This window comes from Ochotona princeps, chromosome 4, assembly GCF_030435755.1.
Source record: "Ochotona princeps isolate mOchPri1 chromosome 4, mOchPri1.hap1, whole genome shotgun sequence".
Lineage (NCBI taxonomy): Eukaryota > Metazoa > Chordata > Mammalia > Lagomorpha > Ochotonidae > Ochotona > Ochotona princeps.
Genome location: NC_080835.1, coordinates 75,974,184 through 75,997,473, shown reverse-complemented (window position 1 = coordinate 75,997,473; position 23,290 = coordinate 75,974,184). Strand labels below are relative to the sequence as shown.

The following is a 23,290-nucleotide window of genomic DNA, read 5'->3' as shown; positions in this document are numbered from 1 at the left end:
GAATCAACAGAAGAAAGTTCTCCCTGTGTCTCTCCCTCTCTTGTAACGTTCAAACAAATAAATAAATATTTTAAGAAAAGATGATCTACTTTTATTTGTTGATTTATTTAGGATTTATATGAAATGGAGAGACATAGTGATAAATAGGCTTTCTGTGTGCTGATTCACTTTCCAAAGACCTCAACAGCCAGGTTGGTGCCAGATACAAGCCAGGAGATCAGAATTTCATCTGGATCTCCCAGGTACATGGGCCATCTTTTGGTGCCTTCCTAGGTGCATCAGTAGGAAGCTGGATTGGAAAAGGAATATCTGGGGCTGGAACCGGCACTCTGATATGGGTTGCTAGTGTGGCAACTAGCAGTTTAACCTCTGCTCCACAATCCCAGCCCATGCTTCTCTGATTTGTTCGTCTCTCAGAAGGCATGGTACTCCCCCAAATCTGTGGTTGTCTCTCCTGGGTTCAGCTTTCATTTCTGTAAATGGCGCACAGACCTGCTGACCCAGTCCCTCCCACCCCAAGACCTTGGTGCCAGGGCTGCCTTGCAGTCACTTCCTGCAGGTTTTCATTTGCGTGGGCATCACCCGAAACTCAGGAAGCTGAGTCTCCATCTCCCCACTCACCTTCCCCTCTGCCTGCCCCAACCTCTATGTCTTCCCAGTTTAGGCGTCACATCCTCCTTCACCCTATCAATGGTTAGTAGTCAGGGGTGATCAGCTCCTCTTTCAACACAGCTCTGCACTTGCTTCCCTCCCATTATCGCCAGGACCTCAGACATCAGCCCTCAGTGAGGCTCTGGTCTCATCATCTCCCTGCCTTTTGCTGCTCTGGTCACCTGTGCATACACAGGTGGCCTGGAATCCAGCTCCTCCCTGTAGAGTCAGGTCAGGTTCACCTCTCTACCCCAAGCTCCCTCCACCTGGCACATGCTCTCAGTCCTGGAAAGTCCAGGCTGGACTGTCCTGGAAACTCCCAGTTCTCTTCCGCCTCAGGACTTTGCTCAGCTCCTTCTGCCTCCATCCTCTTCTCTTTAGTTCTTTAGTTCTCCACATCATTTCAGATCCAGCCCAAACTCCTTTTCTGCATGCACTGATTTGGATGACATCTATTTGGAGTAGATTTCTTTTTATTGAATACCAACCTTTCTAGTATTTTGCCAGAGCATTTCTATATTTTGTAGTGTATCACTTCTCTGAAGGAGATTGATGTTTTTAACCCTCCATTCCTGGGGCTAAAGGACAGATTTTAAACTGTACTATCTGGGTGACCTTGCCCCTCTCTGACTCCAGGTCTTTTCTCTGTGCAATGATGATTATAATTGCATCTACTTCCTAGAGTGCTTGTAAGTCTTTCATGAGATCATTCAGCTGAACTGCCTGGCACAGGGCCCACATGTGGCACAGACTGAATGTCTGCCATGATAATCATGGCTACTGCTGCCCTCTCATCAATGCACCTGTAAAGCCTTCTCCAATGACCATTGTTCCCTCTTCCGTTATTACTCAGCTATTTACAGATTTTTTGCTCCGAAGGGGATTGTTGTTGTGAGTGCAGCAACAGCAGCTAGTAATGCATTACCTGGCACTTCAGTCCCCCACAACCACCTGAGAGAGGCTGTTAGTTCCCTCACTCTCAGGCACTAGGGAAGTTCAGTGGCTTGGTCAGCGTCCCACGGCTGATGAGCAGCCCAGGGAGGATCCACCCGGGGTCATTGTAGACTCCAGAGCTCCAACTCCCAACCTCTGACTATCAAACCCCAAAGAGCATCTGACCCAGAATAATGCTTGCCCACAAAGGAGCTTCAGTATGTGTGAGCTAAGTGCATGTTTTAGATTTTAGTTGCTGTGTCTGTGCTAAACCATTCTCTGGGGGGGCTATCCTCACAGGTGCACGCAGGCACGGGACATTCTCAGTCACAAGTTTCAGTTCTGTTGTTCTGAAGCAGGCAACCATCCTGATCTTAAATGACATGCAAGTTCCCAGTATGCATGTTATGGTTTTTGGGGGTGTGTGTGTTGCCAGCGGGGCAGGTGGAGGGAGACTTTCCCATCCACCCATGAGATACAATGGTGGCCTCTTGTCTTTTCCCAAACTCAGTTCTTCCTTCTAATAAACCAATGGTTCTCCAAGGGACCTGCAGTTACTTGTCACCTGGAAAGCTTGCTAAATTGTGTATGCCTTGGCTTCAGCCCAGAGGGCACTCATTGGTGTGGGGTGCAGCCTGGGCTGGAGCTCTGTGAGTGTCCCAGGTGACTATGATGTTTGACCAATGTCAAAAGCTCTCCTCAACTGCAGTTCTCAAGTTTGCTTGCTAATAGAGTCCCATTAAAAGGAAATGAAAAATGGCAGGTAGCATTAATTTGCTGGAAAGCTAACATGTGCACCCAGGCTCCTTACAGGCATCAATTAGTTTGGTTCACAGATATATGGAAAGGTTGGAATGGTGAGCCCTGATAGCCATTCTGAGAACTGTAGCTCTGCCTTGGCTGAGTCAGCCAAGTGGCTAGAAAAGTGACTAAGAGCTTCAGATCTCCTGAAATGTCTGATCAGTCATTCTCTTTCATGTAGTGTGATGACAAATGCACAAAAGCATACTTCCTCATGGGAAAAGCCCACTTGGCCCTGAAGAACTACAGCACGGTAAGGTCTTTTTTTTTAATGTTTATGTATTTTTTTAAAGATTTATTTATTTTTAATTACAAAGTCAGATATACAGAGAGGAGAGACAGAGAGGAAGAGACAGATAATTCACTCCCCAAGTGAACGCAACGGCTGGTGCTCGCCGATCCGACGCCGGGAACCTGGAACCTCCTCCGGGTCTCCCATACGGGTGCAGGGTCCCAGTGCTCTGGGCCATCCTCGACTGCTTTCACAGGCCACATGCAGGGAGCTGGATGGGAAGTGGAGCTGCCGGGATTAGAACCGGCGCCCACATGGGATCCCGGGGCGTTCAAGGCAAGGACTTTAGCTGCTAGGCGATGCCGCCGGACCCCTGCATGGTAAGTTCTTAGCCAATCCCAGAACCATACTCCTCACTGTTCTGGGGGACAATCCCAGTCCCATTGACACGGAAACATTAGTGCACCTTTTAGTGTTCTCCAAAGTACAATGTAAGATCCCGGAGTTAGGAAGAGTGTTAGGTTTGAACTAATCCAACTCTGCCAGCTGTGGGGATCACATCGGGAACATTCTCTGCTACCGTAAAATCCTAAGCAAAAAGAGACAACTGAATTTTCTTGCAACCTCATCACCCAAAAGCAACCATGCAGGCATGAAGAGGATGCAAAGAGTTTATGGATAATTCACGTCATCTTTTAATTCCATTTTCACTGAGCTTTTGTAGCCCCTTTATATACAAGGTTATAGAAAAAGTTTACATTGGCTATTATTCTGAAGGGAAAGTCTTTTGCAAACCATACATAGCTCTTTAATAACAGTTTTTTCCATGAGCTTTTTGAAGGCCACTTGTATGTGTACTTGTGCATACCTATATGCATAGGAATGTATGTTTTTATGAGCTTATACACACCACAGTGCTATATATCCATGCTAATGACAGCTTTCAACCAGAAGTCACAGGCTATCCAAACACAATTGTATACCTGTGGAAAGCATACAATTCAGTGGTTGTTAAATAGTCACAGAGTTGGACAACCATTACCATAATATATTCTAGTAGTGATTTTGCATTGTTGCCTCAAGCTCAGGTGACTTATTTTATCTTTCTGTCTCTACACCTTTGCCTATACTGGACATTTCATACAAATGAAATCAAGCAATTTATGGTCTGTCTTGATTGCTGTATTTCATTTAACATGTACAGCACATGAGTTTCACTCAGTAGTTCTGTCCCTTGCTTTGCTTTTTGTCCCAGCTATTCGAGGGCAAACCTGACAGCCCCTGTGTTCTCTCTCTCAGCGAGTATCCGGTCTCGAGTTTCCATTGACCTTCTGGTCATTCGTGACCCAGACAGACATGATCCACGAACATTTAGGTCTGGCTATTTTTCAGCACTGGTGGCTACCCCTGACTGCACTATTTTTTAAGAAGGGGTTTCAAAATAATACCTGTTGCCTCACAGTACCAAAGCAGTCTAAATAAAATGTCAGATGCACTCCACACACACCAAACCTACTGCAGGAGGAGCAGCCAAGGAGTAAATAATGAAGACGTCGTTGAGCCCCGTGATGCCCAGTGTCTTTCCCATAATCCCTGACACCTCCTAACCACTACTCAAGCCTCATTTCTTTTCTTGCAGTCTAGAGAATGCTACCAGAAGATCTTAGAAATAAACTCCAAGCTACAGACACAGGTGAAAGGTGAGTGTCCCTACTGCTGTCCTTCCTTTGAATGGCATTTCTCTTTGGGCTGCTGCCTTAAGATGCCTTCTGTCACTTTTCTGCCACTGGCCTTGATGACACAGCCCAGTGCGCTTGTTTGCCACTTGCTCAGCTCCTCTGCCCTTCTCCTCGCATTCAAATCTGGGCCTCCCTCCCTCCTTTCTTGTGTGGCCCTCCTGCAGCACCTTGTAGACACCTGCACCCTGAATCCATGGGATGGTTTAAGACTCTGGGCATGGGCTGTACCCCACTCTAAAATTATTTTGATTCTTTGTCCTGCTCAACCTTCTATCCTCAGAAGAAAGAGACAGAAGCAAGCAAGCAAAAATGATTGTTTCTTGTGTGGTGTTGCTGGCTTGTTATTGTTTGGTTTTCCTTTCTTTCTTGTTGTTTTGCCAGGATACCTACACCAAGTGGATCTTCGGGAAAAGGCAGACCTTCAGGAGAAGGAAGCCCATGAACATCTTGACTCAGGAAGAAACACAGCCGTGTCCACCAAGAACCTCCTGGTGACCCTATCCAAGCCTGGCCAGACGCCTCTGTTCTATGCTGGGGGGATTGAGATCCTGACTGAGATGATGCAAGGCTGTAAGCCTAACATGTGCGAATGGACTCAGGAGTGTTGTCAGTGTCAGGGCACGGTCCCTCTTGTCCTTTCATAACTATGGAATGAAAATCCACTCCTGCAGATGCTAACGGGATGTGTGAGAAACACACCCTGCTCAATCCTCTCCTCAGAGCATGCACCTGCTCAACACACATGCAGTAAACACCAGCACGCAACACAACATGAAACACACAGCATATATAGACTTGCATTTCCTATACCACAGCACACACCCAGCATTTTCCTCACTTGACTCATTTCACACACACACACACACACACACACCACTTTCCCACTCACAGTGCACTCACACCATCTATGCTTTCTCAACATTCAGATCCTACATGTTCAACCTTGACATGTATGCCACAGACCCCACATAAACACACCTCCAATCCCCTGCCCTTGACTTTCCCAGTGCTTCAAATACCTCCTCCACCCTCTGTCCCAGCAGAGAAGCGGAAGACAGAATTGTGTAGGCTGAGTGGTAAGGTTTGCCTTAATTACACTTAAAGGTCACTGAGGACCTGAAAACAGTTACAGAGCGCTAGTCCGCTCTCTTGCTGCTAATACAAGTCACCCTTTTAGCAGTGCTAGTAAACATGGAGGGCCCAGGCTTTAATATTCACTGTTGCTCCAATGAATGCTGCTCATACAGGTGGATGGAGTCTCACATCCCCCTTTAGCACACCCAAAGCGCACTGCCAACGGCCCTTCCACGGGTTTTGGAGATGATGGGCTCCCCTCTGGAGCCTGGAAACAAGCTTCAAAATAGATCTGTAGAAAAGCAATGTGTTGGTGCTTCTCGGAGGTGAAGTAGCCCCTGAAGGCTCGCTAAGACTGTCAAGTGATGGTTGTGTGGGTCGCCCGGATGGCCACCTGGCTCCACTCGCCTCTCAACAGCCCCTCTGATGGCAGCACTGAGAGGCCGACCACAATTCTGTCTTCCAGAACACAAACATGTTTGTTTCTTCCAGACTGCTATATTGGTGACCTTGCCATTCCATACTGGATTTCTCATTGCCCGCCAGCTTGGCTGCAGCCAGGCACCAGCCAGGCCGGGCAGCAGGCTGATGTGGTTTTCTGTGAATTTCTTTCAGGCACAGAACAAACGTTATTCAGAACTCACAATGGATTCAGTGTCATCAGTGACAATGAGGTCCTAAGAAGGTAGGAGAGCATTTGTGAAGACAACCATTATTTAAAAATAAATGTATGGGGCCTGGCACAGTAGCCTAGTGGCCAAAATCCTCGCCTTGCACACGCCAAGATCCCATATGGGTGCCTGTTCATTTGCTGGTGGCCCTGCTTCCCATCCAACTCCCTTCTTGCACCCTGGGAAAGCAGTGGAAGACAGCCCAAAACCTTGGGCCCCTGCACCTATGTGGGAGAACTGGAGGAAGCTCCTGGCTCCTGGCTTCAGATTAGCTCAGTTCTGACCATTGTGGCCATTTGGGGAGTGACTCAGTGGATAAAAGATCTTCCTATTTATCTCTCCTCTCTGTATATCTGACTTTCCAATAAAACTAAATAAGTCATATATATATATACATATATATATATACACACACGTATACACATACACACACATACATATATACTTAATCATATATATATATACACACACACATATACACACATACATATATATACTTAAGGGCCCTATATTATATATATATAGGGCCAAGTTACAGGAAGAAAGAGATGGAGACACATTCCATCCATTGGTTCATTCCCTAAATATCCACATCAGCCAGGACTGGGCATGGCCCTGGCCAGGAGCTTCTTCCAGGTTTTTCCATGGGTGGCAGGGCCCAAGCACTTGGGCCATCCTCTGTTACTTTCTCAGGTGCATTAGCAGAGAGCTAGAGTGGAAATAGAGCAGCCATCCCAACTGGCATCCACATGGGATGATGACATTACAGGTGGTGGCTTAACCCACTATGCCATAAACACCAGCTCCAGAAAACCATTTTTGTCTGGAATCAGACATCGACATCTTTGGCAGTAGCACTGCTGTGTCCCCGCCCCTCAATCTGCTCCCTCCGGGAGCAGATGACTGTTTCAGGGGCACTCTGGAGCCTCAAGGCTTACCACTGGGCATTGGCAAGGGAAGAGCCGCATTTCCTAGGGCCCTCCTGGGCCCTGCACAGCCAGAGAATGACCACTGCTGCTGGTTTCTCCCAAACAATGCTGTCTGTTATCCTCCTTTTTTGAATGCATTCATCCCATCAGGAAGTGATAGCAGCTGGGCCATGGCCAAGCCCTTCTGTGATTTCATCTGAGGGAAGTCCCACATCATAGGAGGGTTACTAGATTTGTTTTCATTTTGTTTTACATTTCAATTGTCATGGAATGATTCCAGAAGTTGCTGTGGACAGGAGTCTCCAGCATGCATTGGTGTGCCCTGTAGCAGTTTGTTAGTCCCAGGGCTCCTGACTCTGCACAGCTCCGCGCGGCTCTGACCGCCACAGCGTGTATCCTTGACCTAGAGCTCTGGGCTCAGTGACTGGCCGTGCATCGATGCCAACGACCTGTAGCATTGCACTTGTGAAACTGCTGTCTGAGACCCAAATCCAGCAAGTCCAGGGGAGAGATGTGGCAACAGCAACCAAAATTTCACGGGCTTTCCTGACTTCATCTCACTGTACCTTGTCTGTTTCCAGGTGCTTTTTCGTGGCAGAAAAGGATGCAATTGAAGAAACAGCCTGTGTGTCTGTTCTTAAGCTCTGGCAAGCAGTGTGCAGTGGAAACGGTGAGCCCAGGGGACCAGCCGTTAATCACTGAAATGTACTGTCGCCGTGAACTTCCACAGTCAGGCCCCATGTTTCCCGCAGGCCAGGCTTGGATTATCACACACCTGCACCCGACCCTTGGGAAAAGCACACAGATCAAATCCCAGCCAGTGTTGCCGGGATGCCTCCAGCACCCTCGTGGCTGCCTCCTCTGCCTGTCATTGGAGGTGATAGAGAGCTGCCCGGGGTGGTGGTCAAGGTCACTGTGATAGGTGGTCTCCTCACGTGAGCTCTCTCCCTTACCCTCTTCCTGTTGTTCCCTTTTGCCGACTACAGAACTTATTTTAGCATCATGAGACTTAACGATGGTCACTGCCAGCATTTTCAGACACTGATTAGCATCTAATACTGAGACAGAAAAGTACTAAAGGGAATTTATTTACCATAGTAACACTGCTGTTCTTTTCTATTCAGCATCTCCTGGTGTTTATTAGGTCCTTGGTGCAGTCTTTGTCATTCGCTTTTGTGACTTCTGTCTAAATATATTTTTTGAAAATATTTCCCTCTTACCAGGGAAATGGTTTGACCTCAGATGCCAATACTGAAAATGAGGCTGTTGGCAGCTGTTGCAGGGACACTGTGGGGAGTCAGGGTTGGGGCTTGGGGATGTGGTTTGCATACTGTGAAATGTCGACTGTAAAGCACTATGATAGTTTATCATGATTCAGTAGAATATAGAAGTCAACATGTTAAGAAAACAAGCCTAGAAAGGTAAACAGTCAGGTACCTGTTTCTTGAAGGGAATGCTGCCAAGACCAGCCACTAGGGTGAGGACCCCTGTGCAGCTCAGGCCTGGGGGGTTGCAAATAGCACTATGGGACGCAAGGCAGGCAGGGCTTGTTGGATCCAATGTAGCAACACATTTATTTTGGCTTTGGGGAGCGTAAGAGTTGTTCTTATTTTTTGACATCTGAAAAATATCAGCATATATGGTCTGTATTATAAATACTCTATCTCAGATTAATGAAACCCTGCTATCTGGCTCCATAAACACCAAGCCATTTTTTTTTTTAAAAGCACAAGGGAGTGCTTGAAGGTAAGAGTGGGCAGACAAGCCAGTGATATGTTGTTGAGTGGGGAAGAGAAGTCGTTACAGGGCAGGATGGGTAACTGTGTTCCCATGATTCATTGCGGGACTGAGCACCAGTACCTCTAGGGAGTTGGTGCTAATCTAACAGTGCTGCTAGAGAGGAAGGCTTTTATTTGCAGCTTCATCTAGCTTCCATGTCCTCTGCACTGTTTGTAATAAGCAACTCCTCCAATAAAAAAAAAAAAGACACACTGGGCAAGTCAACAAAGATCTATGCAATTTGAAAATCAGTGACCCCTATTTTGCATGGATAAGGTTGTAGCTCTAGGACTGAGCTACAACGTTTTCAATTAAAAGCATGGTTTCATATGTTGGCTTCAAGTCAGATCCCATTGCCTCGGCTCTTTTAGTACTAGAGGAACCCTAGTGTGTGTTCTTGATCATTGAGTCTTTTGTGTAAACCGACCTCTGGCACCAGGGCAGGGCCCAGCATAACAAAGCCCTGGGTGATGGGTCCCATCCCTTAGAGATCCACTCTGTTCAGAGCTAGAACCATTCTCCAGCCCATGTCCCTGCCTGCTTTCCAACCCACACATGTGGATGGTCAGAAAATGAAGCATGTGAAAATCTCATGATCCGGGATAGAGCACATGTTCTCTCGGGGTACAGTAGGTTCTAAGACAGAATTCAGTTGTGACTTTGACCATTTGATGATGATGACAGATGATGTAAAAAATGTCCCACAATTAAGATATTCCCTTTCTCTTTGTTCCTGTACCAGATCCCAAACACCAAGTACTCTTTTGTACATTAAAGACATAGCTCGTTTATACCTATGAATCATTTAGTCTTCCTAACCACTCTCTTAGGCAGGCCATCGTGCCCTTTCTACTGATGAGGAGACTGAGGGCCCATGCATTATTAACTGGCAAAGACTGCTTTCTCACTCCCACAGACCCAACAGCCTGGCTAGAGAACCATTGTCCTGCCTCTTGAAAGAATGGGGAGAGTGGGGCTCACCATTAAGACAACGGAGACACATCTGAGTTCACTGCCACCCTATTGTGTCAGACAACCCCTGTGTTTTGCAGAAGAAAACCAACGTCTGCTTGTGTCACACCCAGAGTGGGCCAGGCTGCTGCCCTCCTTCCTGGCCTCCAGAATCCTGGTCATCCGACAGCAGAGCCTGGCCCTGCTGCTACAGATCGCACAGACGGGGAATGGACGGGACCTCATTATCTCCCACCTCGACCTGACCCAGTAAGTCTCAGCTGGAGCTATCTTCCTTGCATCCACTCAAGTCAGCTCCGTCTGAGTTCCGGCCTGCTTGCGTCCACTCTGTGGGTGCCATCAGGCTGAAGGTGGATCCATAGCAGAGCCATGGAAGGGGGCACGGCATCCACAGGAGTCCATGGTCCAGCTCCTGCCTGATCTCGGTACCTTGGACAGTTCTGCCACACAAGCCCTGTAGACTGTGGGGTCCACAGCAGCACTGCCACAGCCAGCGTTGGCACCCAGCCGCTAAGTAGGCCCCTTGCTCTGCCCTTTCGGCCTTACTGCTAGCTCTGATCTTACTTTTCTTTCTTTATTTTCCAGTTTAAAACAATACTTTGTTATTTTTGCATATCCTTAAAGCCTTTCTGGATAAATAAGCAAAACATCTCTAGGGCTGTGGTGTGGAAAGCTGCTCCACCAAGTAGATGCCTTGAAAAGTTGCCCAAACTGCGGTGATCCTGCTCAGTGCTTTTTTTGGTCAATTAAAAAAAATTTTTTTTCTTTATTAGTTTATATATCCCTTTTATATATTTTTTCAGTTTGTCTTTCAATTATTAGTTTTAATAGGTCCAACTGCCATCTTTCTGCCAGAAGGGTTGCATGTCAGTCGCCTCACATGGTTCAGCCTGACAGAAGCAACAGCAGTTCTCCTAGGCCATTTTGTAAATGTTCTGCACGTTATCTAAAACTAGAAGTTAGCTTTCTGAGTTTTCTACTGTTACCTCGTTTTACATCTCCTCATCCCGTAAGGCATGCATTGTGGTAGGCGTTATGAGTCCATTTCACAGATGGGGCAATAGAAGCTTGCAACAAGCAACCAAGGGACTCTCCCCCAGCTGTCTCCCAGGGCCCTGTGGCTTAGAGCCAAAGCTCCCACTCCCTGCTCCCACAAGAAGAGTTGCCGAATCTTCAGCCCTGTCAGCTCTTTCTTGCACCATGCTGAGCTCTCCTGCCACTTGCCCTGTGATGAGGAGGGCTTGTGTCTGTTAAGGATACACTGGCTGCTTTAAGCCTGGGCTGTGACTCTGTCCCCTCTTCACCTCTACCCCGTGGCCCTCAGGAAAGACCTTGGCACACCCTTGCCATGCAGTGCACATGCCAGATGGGTTTTCAGTGGAACTAAATTCTCCAAAAACACATTTCACATTGGAAATGACTTTGCAAGTCATTTCCTCAGTACCTTCGTCGTATGTTTGCCTTTATTTGATTTTTGTCCCTTTGAGTAAATGAAGGTATGGTTATTATAAGTTTTTTTTCCCAAAAGCTATCTTTGAATTGCTTGGATTTCGATTTGAATTTCCTAGTGTCTTGGAGAATGACATTTATGAACACCTTCCTACCCTATAAACAGCCAAGAAAGACTCCACTGATTGCTTTTATGCCCGGTTGTCTCAGCTAATGTCCGTCTTCAGTTACACTGTGAAGAGACGGAATGGATTCTCTTGGATGAGATGAAGTGATCCGAGGCACACAGTCCCATGTCTCCCATTACACGTATATCATGTTCCTCTCAAAACGTTTGTCCTCCTGGGGGAGGTTGGAGGAATGACTGGGCTGGGGAGGGATGGCACATAGCCAGTATCGCCTTATAAAAAACACTGAGTGTTTGAATCGAAACAGTCCTGATCCAAGTCCTCCACATGTCTCTTTTTACTTATTTGTCTCAGCAAAGTCATTCAGCCTGGATGGGTCCCAGGATCCTATCTGCATCGCAGACTTGTGTTGTGTGAGGGGTGGCAGGGATGGGGAGGGTTGATGGCAACTATGTCAGATTAAAAAAAAATGCTCTGTTGCGTCATGCTCAACACTTGACTAAAAGTGTGTGACACAGAGCCTGGCTTGTCAAAGCCAGGTCTGTGCTCTTGACCTTCCCTGTGTGTGACCCCCAAGCCTCCCATCCTCCTTGGAGACAGGTTGGCAGCAGTTGCGTCTGTCCTTTTTGTCAAGGAAGGCTGCTATTTCTATCTCCTTGGCCAGAATTGTTTATTCTGCCAACCCTGGGGCACAGAGTGGTGGCAGCTTCCGTGATAGGACCTGGTGCTGTAGAAAGAGAAGCAGGAATGTTAGCAGGGTTGGCCTGCAAAACACATGGGCTACAGTAGGGGGAAAACAAACCAGTACCATACCGGATACATGGTATGGACAGGTAATGTTTTGTAGTCATTTTCTCTTGGCAGGACATGATGTTCAAGGCCTTCAGCTGAGGTGACAGTGAAGTTGCTGGTCAGACAGGACTCCTTTGTAGGATCCAAGGCACACATGGTGTCTCTTTGAGGTGTCGAGCCCAGAAAGGGTGTGTGCTGTGTCACAGGCTGAGGGAGCTTCAAAACCATGTACCATTGTCTCACCTACCATGCTGTTCCTGTTCATTGGCATTCGTCCTTGAGCAAAATAAAAGCAACAGATTTAAACTGGCAAGGGAGGAATCTGTAGAGCACACTGGTGCTGCCAACAATAGCACAGAGGAAGCCCCCGAGGGTGTCAGGCATTTGCAAATGCTTGAAGCTCCCCAGACCTCACAGACGACGTGGGCCAGGGAAGGAGCCAGTGTTTTCATGACATTTGCCTTCTATTGGATTTAGGACGAACAATAAGAGAACTGATAAGCCCGGGGTCTTTCTCTATCCACTTTCAGAGCCTTCACTGAACCCATACTGCCTGCCTCATGCCATCTGGAGCAATTCTGCCTCCCTACACAGAGACCAGGTCCAGGCTACTGCAGGCAGAGACGAGGCACAAGGTCTCCCCACTTTTCAGTGTGTTAGCTCAGAAGACAGCCATCTCGTCCAGAACCTTCCCAGCTAAATGGATGCCATTCACTTGGTGTGGCTAGTTCAAGGCTGTCCTCCCAAATGTCCAAGTCCACAGACTCTTTCTCTGCTTGTTTCCCACCATGTGACTGTCCTGTGCTGTTTGGGGCCACTGCTCTCTGCTCTTGAAACCATAGCCACAGCTATGAGGACATCCTCCTTCCAGCCCTCCTCCCTCCAGGCTTGCCCTTCTTGGTTTCCTCTTATGCCCACCGTGTGCTGTCACCCTTCCAAGTTGGGAACCCCGGGGTCCCACCCTTGCCATCTCCTCCTCTGCATTTGGTAGGAATACTCTTTGCCAGTGCATCTGCCCCTCTGTGTCCGCAAGCTTCAAAAGCCTCAGACTCTGCCTGAGCTGCGAGTCTTTTCAGGGGCTGTCTTTCTCCCCCACCTAAACCACAGGCTGGGAACTGACCATACCCACACTTTGATGCCTTGCTGGTCCCCACTCCTTGGCACTGCCCATCCCCTACTTCCACCATCACTCTCTCTCAATTCTCCTCTGCTGTCTGATCCTTGCTCCAGGGTCCCAGGGAGTGCCTCCTTGTCAACTGCTGGCTTGGCTCAGCCCTTTGACCTTCCTTGGCTGGACAGTCACAGCTTTCCCCTGGTGGGATTCCCTGCCTCCTTCCTTCCCATCCCCCAGCCAGCCTCCACTGTACCCCCAGAGGGGTTTTCTGACAGGCAGCATGTCATGGCACCTGCAAACCCATAGCACTATGGAGGACCTGGAGTGTAGCAAAGACCTGGAGTGAACAGACTCCTCTTCCCTCCACCATCCTGGTGCCACAAGCATATCAGGACAGGTGGTGTTAGCAATTTTCGGCAGCCACAGCAGACCTGAGCAGCATGCTCAGACTGTGTTTGCCATTAACTAAAGATCCTTAAAAATCTTGTTCATGTAGACCAGTCTTTGAAGCAGCTCTCCCAAGTGTGTTACACACAGGGTCTTCAGCTGTATGTGGAAATCTTGGTGCTGTAGCCCATTCAGTGTCATCTGAAACATTCATCAGCCTGCCCGAATCTTGCTAAATCTTTATTCCATCACCCATCTTATGATTGCCTCCGCCCCCAACACTGCCCTGCTGCTATAGTCAGCAGCAAGTAAGTAAACATGCTAGATAGATGTCATCTATGTTATTGAACTTAACTGAGCCAGAGCCACATGGCAGAGCACTGGAGACTCTTACCAAGCTGTTGTTTGGTTTGGTCAATAAGCTTTGGGTAAGAGTTTCTAGTCCCCTGGGGAGTTCCATTAAGGGTTGGAGCCAGATCCCAGGACGTGTCTGTCCCCTCTGGTTAACAAGGAGCTAGAGCTGGATTTTCTTGGAGGGTATGGCTAGTCCCTCCATGCAACCTGCCTCACACAGATACCCACCCTTTCCCAAGTTCCTTGCATGGTCCCCCTGTCGGGGATGCTGCCTGGACAGGGCAAACCCCTCTGAGGTTGTTATTGGTCTTTGCAGGTTATTGGAAGCCCTGGTATCATTTCTGGATTTCCCAGATAAGAAAGCCACCAATGCTACCAGACTGCTTACAGAACTGGCCCTAGAGGAAAGGTAATTATTTTTTCCTAGGGATTGCTTCTTCCTCCTCAACTTGAAACAGGTGCAGTGTATGGCATTGTGAGTAAATACCTCTCTCTGTCCCATTATGTCTTAACTGTATGTGCTGGGAAAGAGACTTAAAGGTCTTCCTTTTCTATAACTATTGAGATTTTTAAAAAATCACACTTTTATAAAGAGTATTCTGTTTGGAACTGATCAGTCACAAGAGAGAGCCACTGTGCTCACTGACAGGCAGGGGCCCACCTGAGCTGGGATAATGGGGCAGCCGCAGGGGCATGCTGAGCCATGTGTACGGCCAGGCCTGCGTATATGTCTGTAGCAAGGACAAGGCTTGCCTGAGTATCTTTCTTGCACACATACTGTATGGCAAGGGAAGGTGTTGAAGTCAGCTCTATCACAACCTGGGGATTCCAGCAGCTATAGCTTGAGAGAGCTGCCTCTTCCGATCTACTTAACGTCAAGGGACAGCTCTGCCAGTGACATTTGTTCGTGTTCCCAGTGAACTAGCCTCATAGACCGGCCCACAGGCCCAGAGTTTGTGATTGACACACACCCAAGATGCTACCTTCACACCACAGGTGTGCTCTGTTGAAGTAAATCCTGGCTACTGTTTGCTCTGCAGACTCCAAGACTGGTTGCGGGTCAACCTTCCAGGGGTCCTGCCTGCACTCACAAGCATCCTGGTGAGCAAAGCCCCCACATGTCCTCCTGTGACAGCGCTGGAGACTTACCCTTCCAAATTCTCCCTGTCTTGGGGGCTGATTGATCACTTACTCATAGCCAGAATTTACAGTTTCTACAGCAACCAGGATTGGGACAGGTACAAGTGGCATCCGGCCAGGGTTGGCTGAGCGGGTCAGAAAGCTGGATGCAGACAGCCTCTCAGGTGAAGGTAGAGGGAGCCTGCCCATCCCCATTGGTGCTCTGTCCACTCCTCAGTCTTATCCATCCTGAGCATAAGTCATCTGTGCCAGGAGGACAGGTATGGCAGTTTGAGCGATGAGGCAAGGAGGAGGGGCCTCTCCCTGGCGTGCCTCCCTGGTGTGCCTCATGAGCCACAGACATATCAGAGGCCCTCACAGGGTATCCCTGCAGCCCTCTGCATGTTTCACAGGGTGGGAACAGAGGCTCCGGGAAGAGAAGGGACTTGCCCAGGTCCTCCCAGCTGGGTGGTGGAGGCGCTAGGATCAAACGCCAGGCCAAGGCACCCCTGCCATGCCCACATCCTCATTGTCAGCCTGACTGTAGCAATACTCCTCTGTGTCCCTAGGCTATGGGGTGAGCTGGGGCAGCTCTGGACATTACTGCCACACATGTGTTTGCTTTCCCTGTAGAAGCATGATCCCAGGACAGCCAACCCCACGGCACTCTGCCAGTGTCTCGCCATCCTGGGAAACATCAGCGCTGAGCCCGCCACCCGAAGACACATGGTAGCCTGTGAAGAATTTGGGGATGCCTGCTTGGGTCTCCTGGTAACATTCTGGCTTTTCCAAAAATGCTGTTTCTGTGGGGTTGCTGGCCTCAGAGGCTTTCCCTAAAAGAGCCCTCCAGACCCAAGTAGTATCCACCCTGAGGAGTCAAGGAGAGTGCTATCATGCATTTCAGGAGCTTGCTCTGAAGGCTGAAACCAGAACCAGGCCAAGTTCAAGGTCATGGCAGGGCTGCCAGCTCCTCTAGATCACCACTAGCTCACAGTCTCCCAGCATCACTTAGATGCACAATGTTGACCATTCAGGGTATGGGTGTACCTCCCAAACCCTTGTTTAAAGGAGGGCTTGACCACAGATGGCTACAGCTGCATGTTGGGAAGTTCTACAGTCACTTTGTTTTTGCTTCCCAAGGCCAAGTGTGAGGAGGGTGAATCCAGGTTCCGAGAAGTCACATACATGCTCCTGGGACTCATGATGAACTTGTGTCTTCAGACCCCCTATGTCTCAGAGGTATGCCATTCTGGTCCCTCTCCCAGGGACCAAGGGACAGCCTACATACCTGGTACACAAACCCCACTCATGCCCACCACATGACTTCTGTGTGCACCAAAGAGACCAGAAGCCTGTGACCTCAGACACCAACTGTGGGAATGGTGAGGGTGTGGTAGGAGGGAGGAAAACTGCCGCTGGGCTCTGCTGAGGGTGACATGAGCCACTCAGCCTTGTGTCCAGGTGGCCCAGACTGATGGTATCCCAGAGGACACTTTCACAAAGCCTGAACAGGGGAGCCCCCTGAAGCCAGGGCAGACAGCTGTAGGGAGGAGCCATGGAAGAAGCTACTGAGAGGGAAATCAGGGTGGAACGTGGTACTGGCCAGAAAAAGGGAGCTGTCAGTTCTCTTGGAAAGTTCTGGATTGAACTGGTTGGGAAAGTAACCTCTGCTTCTCCCCCATCCCATGGGTGCAGTCGTGGGCCGCAGAGGTGAGCACGCAGTGCCTGTCACTCCTGAAGAGCCAGGATGGAGGTATCCTGACGGTGAGTCCTGTGGGGAAGTCCAGGGTCACCTCACATGTTCTTGTTCTTCCTCCAGCATCACTGGATCCTGACCTTTGAGAGGCAGCTGACTCTCCAGGTCACAGTGTGGCCATCCTCCTTGGATTCATGTTCATATGTCTCCTGCAACTTCACACTTAATAATCTCCCCACACACACACTTAGTGCCCATCTGTGGACCCCCGTAGAGTCCAGGAACCTGAATTTAGAATCCTCCTCTTGGGTGGTTTGGAATATAAATCACTTACACAGTACAATCCATCTGACTTGTCCTATTTCAGGTTAGCCTGCGCAGGGACAGGTATATGGCACAGTAGGTAAGATGCCACAAGGGGCGCCCACCTGTTATATCAAGTGCCTGGCTTAGGGTCCTAGCTCTGTTGGTGACTCCAGGCTTCTGCTAATGCAGAATCCCATAAGCAACCATGATGTCTTAAGCAGTTGGGTCCCTGCCACCCATGTGAGAGACCCAGTTGAGTTCATGACTCCCAGCTTCATCTTGGTTTAGCCCTGGCTGTTCTCAAGTGTCTGGGGAGTGAACCAGCAGATGGAAGAGCACTCTCTCATCTCTCTTATTTGCTGAGCCACACCACCTCCCACCCCCATTCTCCTTCCATCTCAGTCAAGCAAATTTTTAGGGAAAAAAAAAGATATCCTATACAAATTGGACATGCCAGAGTTTTCATATTTAGAATCTCTAACCCCACCCACCTTTTTTTTTCTTTCTTTTTTTTTTTTTTTTTTGTAATCAAAAAGGCTAGTGCAGTGATTTGAAGCCCAGGATCCTGGGGTTGTTTGTGTGTGATGGTCTCTGTCCCTGTGGAGTTATGTGCTGGGATGGGTTCTTTACTGTGCCTCTGACATTTGAGTAAAGAATCTGAGAGAGGCCCATGCTTTGTACCCAACACCAGGGAGAGAAACACGACCATGAGTCCAGGAGCTGTCAGTTGTTGTCCTACCACAGGTTTCTCATTCACCTTAGTGATGACCCCTGACTTTCCCCCTACTAGGGCTGGGCCCTAAACTTCGGGAACAAGTCATGGCCTCATCTGGGGCAGGTCTCGTAGAGCAGCCCTTGGAGGATCCCAGGGTTTGGGTCCCAGGGTTTCCAAAAGATGCTGAGGTAATCCAATACCCTGTGTTGGGAGCTACCCCTTTCCAATATGCTTATATAAAAACAGGCCTGGGCAGAGGTACGTAACTTAGGTACCATGAATGTGTGTGGTAATGAATGAGGCAGGGCTGCTGGTGCCTTCATGTAGTGAATATGGAGCATGGTCAGTGTGTTAACAGATTTGCCCTGCAGGACCTAGCAGGGGTAAAGGTTTCAAAATGCCAAGAACAGCAGAAGGCGGGAGTGTGAGGTGTGGCAGAGGGGTGGAGTGGTGGGCAGGAAGGAGCCACACCCAGTAGGCAGGCGAGTGTCCCCAAGTGTGGAATCCCAGCATCCTTCCCCGAAAGGAGCCAAAAAGTCAGAGAAAAGATTTTTGCCTTCTAGCACATAGGGATGCCATTTTTCAACTTTCTGGTCAACAAACTAAGCATGAAACTGCATTCTTACTGGTTTATTTTTTTTATTATTATTATTGTTTTTTCCTAAATGGTCAGCACACACATAAAAAAAGAAAGACCAAGAGAGGATAAAAAGAAAACAGGAGAAAAAAAAAATCCTAGCTCTCACTTGTATCCTAAGAAAGATCCAGAGTATTTGTGGGCATGCAGTAGTAACAGCTTGCTGTTAAGTAAGTGAAATCTGCCAGAGAGTAGAAGAAAAAGAAGACACAGAATCAGAATGGTAATGAGAAAAAGGAATGCTGAACAATGCAGAGGAACAATCTGGGAAGTTCAGTCTCACCTAGGAAGGGCCAGCACCCCAGGAGAGACACCCCCATAGGCAAAATGTCCCTTCTCAGCACTGAGCCAGTTGCTGGTTGCTTCATGTGCCTCTGTGTGCCGAGGGCAAGGACCCCGGCCCCTTGGATTGCCTGCGTCCTCTTATTAAAGAGACCGGCACCTGCTGTTTATCACCTGCCATCCCATGGTTTAAAATCAAAGTGCATCCTTTGCTCACAGTCCCAGTGATTACTTGGTTCTCACCAGAGTCCTCATGAACTCCGAAATTGGTCATATATTTTTCTGAGGACATTTAATTACCCTTTTCTTTCTGTCTCACTCAGAGAGCAGCTGGTGTCCTCAGCCGGACCCTCCCTTCCTCTTTGAAAGTCACTGAGGCAGCCCTGAGAGCTGGAGTGGTGAAGAAAATGATCAAATTTCTGAAGGTAAGATAATGCCATTCGCTACAGGCTCCTGCATCCCCCAGGAGTTCCTTGTTCATGGGAGGCACAGAATCGAGATGGCCTTGGTATGTAGCCAATGTGTTGCTATTTTACCCCCTGCTCAATGGTTTTATTTTTTCCGATTTTTTAAAGACTTATTTTTAATGCTTTTTTTTCCTTCTATTTTGTTTTTAATTTTACGATGCAATTCTATGGGCTCCAGGATTTCCCTTACCCCCTCCCCACGTTCCCTCCCCCCGCAACTGCTTTCCCCCATATTATTACAATAATATAGTCAAAGTTTATTTGAAAGGCAAAGTAACAGAGAAAGGGAGGAAAACACACAGATTTTCCGTCCACTGGTTCACTCCCCAAACGATTGCAACTCCTGGGCTTCCGTCCAGCCTCCCATACAGGCGGCTGGGAATGTTAGCAAGGAGCCGCATGGGAAGCAGGACATCTGGAACTTAAACTAGTGCTCCAATACAGGATGCCATCGATCCAATCGGTGGCTGCTTAAGCTACTGCACCATGCTGCCAGCCTCCCTGCCTTGTTCAATTTTCAATTTTCAACTTTGGGATCGTCTTCTGCCCACCCCAACATTGACGTGACTCTTGACAAAAGATTCCTGAACAAAACAGGAAAAATTATCATGAGGCACACCCACAAAAACAGCTTGCCTCACTTAAATACAGGAGCCTCTGTCCTCAAACAAGACGTCTGCCAGACTCTTTGCAACTTGTGGTGCTTTATGCTGTAGGCTGCAGAGTTGCCACGTGACCAAAGGGATGCCAAAATTCACCAAGTGAATCCACACAGCAGTCAAGTGGCAACGGATATTCTTGGGCTGCCATCTCGTGGTCCCACGCATGTAAAACCACTGACACAGGGAGGTCCACTCATTCATGCTAGGGTTTTCACACTACAGACTGTTTGGGAAACACTGTGCACAGTACATGTGCCCTGGGACACAGGGAGGGCTGGATTACTGCTGGGACAAGGGCAGGATGGTGGATCAGAGCTTCAGCTGCGACACTGACCTCCATTTACTCTGTACAATACCTGCAGACAGCCTCAGGCTGCTCTGACACTTGCACAGATACCTGCATGCATGCATGCATTCATGCATCCTAAAGATCCTGGATATGGTGGTTTTAAGGGTTGTGATTTGCCAGTTGTCATATCTTAGTGACCTTAGTGACCAGATGTTCTCCATACAGGTCTATCAGCCTGACAAGTGAGCCCTCGTCCTCAATGGCACAGGAGGGCTCATCCTCCCCACTGTGGTGGCTGAGTCAGTCATTGGCATCACCCTCTGACCTGCTGTCTCCCAGGGCTCTGCAGGTGTAGGCACACATGCCTGTCAGGGGTGCAGGTGGTGGTGAGCCAAAGGGAGTGACCCTCCATGCCAGCAGGGACAAGGCTTGGTCACAGGGAGGTACACATTGTGCTCAGTGGAATTCTCTGGTTCCAGTCAAGGAGTTGAGCAGCACAGTGGTAACTGCCCAGTGTGGTATCTAGCCATGAACAATCCCAACATTGGTAATCTTTATTTTCATTCTGCCATGCAGACAGGAGGCCCGACAGCATCACATTATGCCATCAAGATCCTTGCTATCTGCACGAATACTTGCCACAGTGCTCGGGAGGAATTAGTGAGGCTGGATAAACGTAAGTGATGCTGGCAGAGTGGCCACCCACATCCCACAACTCGATCCAGCTCTGAAGCTGAAAAGGACACCGGATTTCCAGACATCAGGATTCCTCCATGGGTGGGAGGGAGCTTTTCATTGGCCTTCTGCCAATGAAAAGATAGGCAGATAGGGCACCTAGGTTAGAGACCTGCTACCAGCTGCTCACACAGAGGGCCACATGAGTCGGGCTCTAGATCACCCACCATAGCAGACCTCCCCAGGGTCTCTTTCATATCAGAGGGAAACAATGAAGAACCTTGACTCTTTGGCAGACAAGGAAAGGCTTTGGTCCTCGTAGTGGAAGTTGACCTTGGCTGTTTTGGTCAGGGATTGGTGGCTAGTGAAGCACCTGCTCACATGTGCCTCCCCAGCTCCACAGAGATGACCTGAGGGCCACCCCAACAAGTTTGCTGGACCCTTCCTTCTGGTCCTGTCTCTGGCCCTGCAGGTTCAGGAGGTGGACACATGGTCCCACTGGGACTGCTCCCTCCCTTCCAGATGGAAGGTCAAGGGTTAAGGCGTAGGGGATTAGGAAAACACACCTGATGTCTCCCCTTCCTTGGCACTGCCCCTGCTGAGCTTGGCACTGTTCTGGCTGCCTGAAGCACTTTGAGACCCTGCCTGTGACAGATGAGAAGGCTGAGGTATTCAGACACTGAATGTGTTAAGCGTTGCTGGGGCAGCAAATATACCTTGACACAACCCATGTTCCAAGCCACTTGTGGTCCCTGGCCAGCCTCCAGCACGGGATTGGAGGGAGCCACCAGATGTTCTCTCTCATCTTTGCAGATTTCAGCATCTTGCTGCAGCTGCTCAACTCTGAGGATGAAGTCCTGGCGGGCAATGCTGCCCTCTGTCTTGGCAACTGTATGGAGGTGCCCCAAGTGGCAACCTCCCTGCTGCAGACCGACCTCGTACAGGTCCTATTGAAGCTGGCAGGCGGTGATGCACAGCAGACAGCTGTGCAGCTCAATGCAGGCATCGCGCTGGGGAAGTTGTGCACAGCCGAGCCCAGGTACACCAGGTCACCTCTGAGCAGCCCCATGTCCCTAGGTGAGGGGTGAAGCCCAAGCACCATGCTTAGGTGCCAACTGCGTGACACACAGCACCTCAGAGAGCCCTTGATCCTGCATGCAAGCCCCCTATCCCTCCCTGGAGGAGCCCTTTCTTAAGAACCTGGGGAACACACTCAGGCTCCAGTGCTCGGCTTTGCACACTGACCGCTTATGCTTCTCCTACTGCAGGCTCCTCTCAGCACAGTGGAGCCCTAACTTCACTTTCCTCCCTGAGCCCCAACAAGTGGAGGATGGGGTCCAGCATCCTCTTGCAGGGGATCCAGATGCCGTGTGCACCTGCTCTGCTCCAGCACTGATGCATTATCTGTGGCCTAGAAAGGGGTGATGGGTGGGAAGTAGGAGTGTGGGGGCAGTCTTTGAGGATGGAGTAGAACCAGCCCCTTCCCTTACAGCTGCACCCCGGGATTCTCCTCTGCAGAATGAGGGGGCGTGGCTTGAATAACATCTAAGGTCCTTTCAGATTCTGACTGTTCAAGTAGAGAGGGTACAGATATGATCTTTGCTCCACGGAAAGCAAGACATATTGGTTAGGATGAGCTCCAAGTGGCACCTGCCAGGGAGCTCATCTGATCAAGGTCCCCATCTGATCAGCTTGACATACCTGCCCCCTGCAGTGAGAGTGTTTTTAGGGTTTTGAGGGGGCCTTCCTCAGAGCCTCCCTTTCTGTTTGATCTTTGGAGCTTCTCAGTACCATAGCCACTGCCCATTGCCACCCAGTGTGGGAGGGCTGAGGTTGCCAGCCCACCTCTGTTCTGAGAAGGGGGATAGCGCTGAAGCATGACATTGATGTCACGGATCTTGTGTTCTTGACTATGACAGGTTTGCCACTCAGCTGAGAGAGCTGCACGGGATAGAAATTCTCAGCTCTACGATGAAATACATCAGCAGTGCTTGAGGGTCATGGTGTCTGCATGTACTCTTCTGAATTCACAACTATGTGCAGGCACATGGCTGTATGCTATGGATTGTTCCTTTGTTTATAATAAAGATTTTGCCAGAGTCAAATATTTCTTTTCAGAGCATTTACCTGTTAGGTTTTCATGGGGGAAGCAGATTGGGCACCAGGGTGGCCACTGGGGTAGAAACTGCCTTGGCTTATGCAGCATCCATTGCACCTGCCTCCCAGTTTTCCTACCCATACTGCAGAGGCTGGGAGCCAGCCGAGGAGACAACACACTTCCCAGACTCCCTTGCTGCATCATTCTGGATAGGAACTGGATTCTGCCAGTTGACCGTTGTCTTCTGCAGGCAGCACCTGGGAAAACCAGATGTTCTGACAGTGGCATAGCAGCATCCATTTTCCAGCAGTTGTGGCAGCATCAGTGATAGCAGCAGCC

General features: G+C 49.1%; 1 protein-coding gene across 5 annotated transcripts in view; it reads left to right on the top strand.

Moving 5' to 3' along the window:
* TTC12 (tetratricopeptide repeat domain 12) overlaps nucleotides 1–22,893 on the top strand; it is a 42,780-nt gene extending 19,887 nt beyond the window's left edge. For 4 of the 5 annotated variants that reach the window (XM_058663899.1, XM_058663903.1, XM_058663904.1 and 1 more), the window contains 15 exons: nucleotides 2,567–2,638; nucleotides 4,257–4,317; nucleotides 4,738–4,926; nucleotides 6,046–6,115; nucleotides 7,612–7,700; nucleotides 9,862–10,030; nucleotides 14,322–14,414; nucleotides 15,046–15,106; nucleotides 15,758–15,895; nucleotides 16,265–16,363; nucleotides 16,820–16,888; nucleotides 19,084–19,185; nucleotides 20,755–20,854; nucleotides 21,667–21,892; nucleotides 22,773–22,893. In XM_058663899.1, the coding sequence (XP_058519882.1) occupies nucleotides 2,567–2,638; nucleotides 4,257–4,317; nucleotides 4,738–4,926; nucleotides 6,046–6,115; nucleotides 7,612–7,700; nucleotides 9,862–10,030; nucleotides 14,322–14,414; nucleotides 15,046–15,106; nucleotides 15,758–15,895; nucleotides 16,265–16,363; nucleotides 16,820–16,888; nucleotides 19,084–19,185; nucleotides 20,755–20,854; nucleotides 21,667–21,892; nucleotides 22,773–22,848 (1,614 nt within the window). In that variant the 3' untranslated portion in view covers nucleotides 22,849–22,893. The remainder of the gene's footprint in view (nucleotides 1–2,566; nucleotides 2,639–4,256; nucleotides 4,318–4,737; nucleotides 4,927–6,045; nucleotides 6,116–7,611; nucleotides 7,701–9,861; nucleotides 10,031–14,321; nucleotides 14,415–15,045; nucleotides 15,107–15,757; nucleotides 15,896–16,264; nucleotides 16,364–16,819; nucleotides 16,889–19,083; nucleotides 19,186–20,754; nucleotides 20,855–21,666; nucleotides 21,893–22,772) is intronic. The other variant, XM_058663902.1, reaches the window with a different exon arrangement.
* Nucleotides 22,894–23,290: the final 397 nt, after the last annotated feature.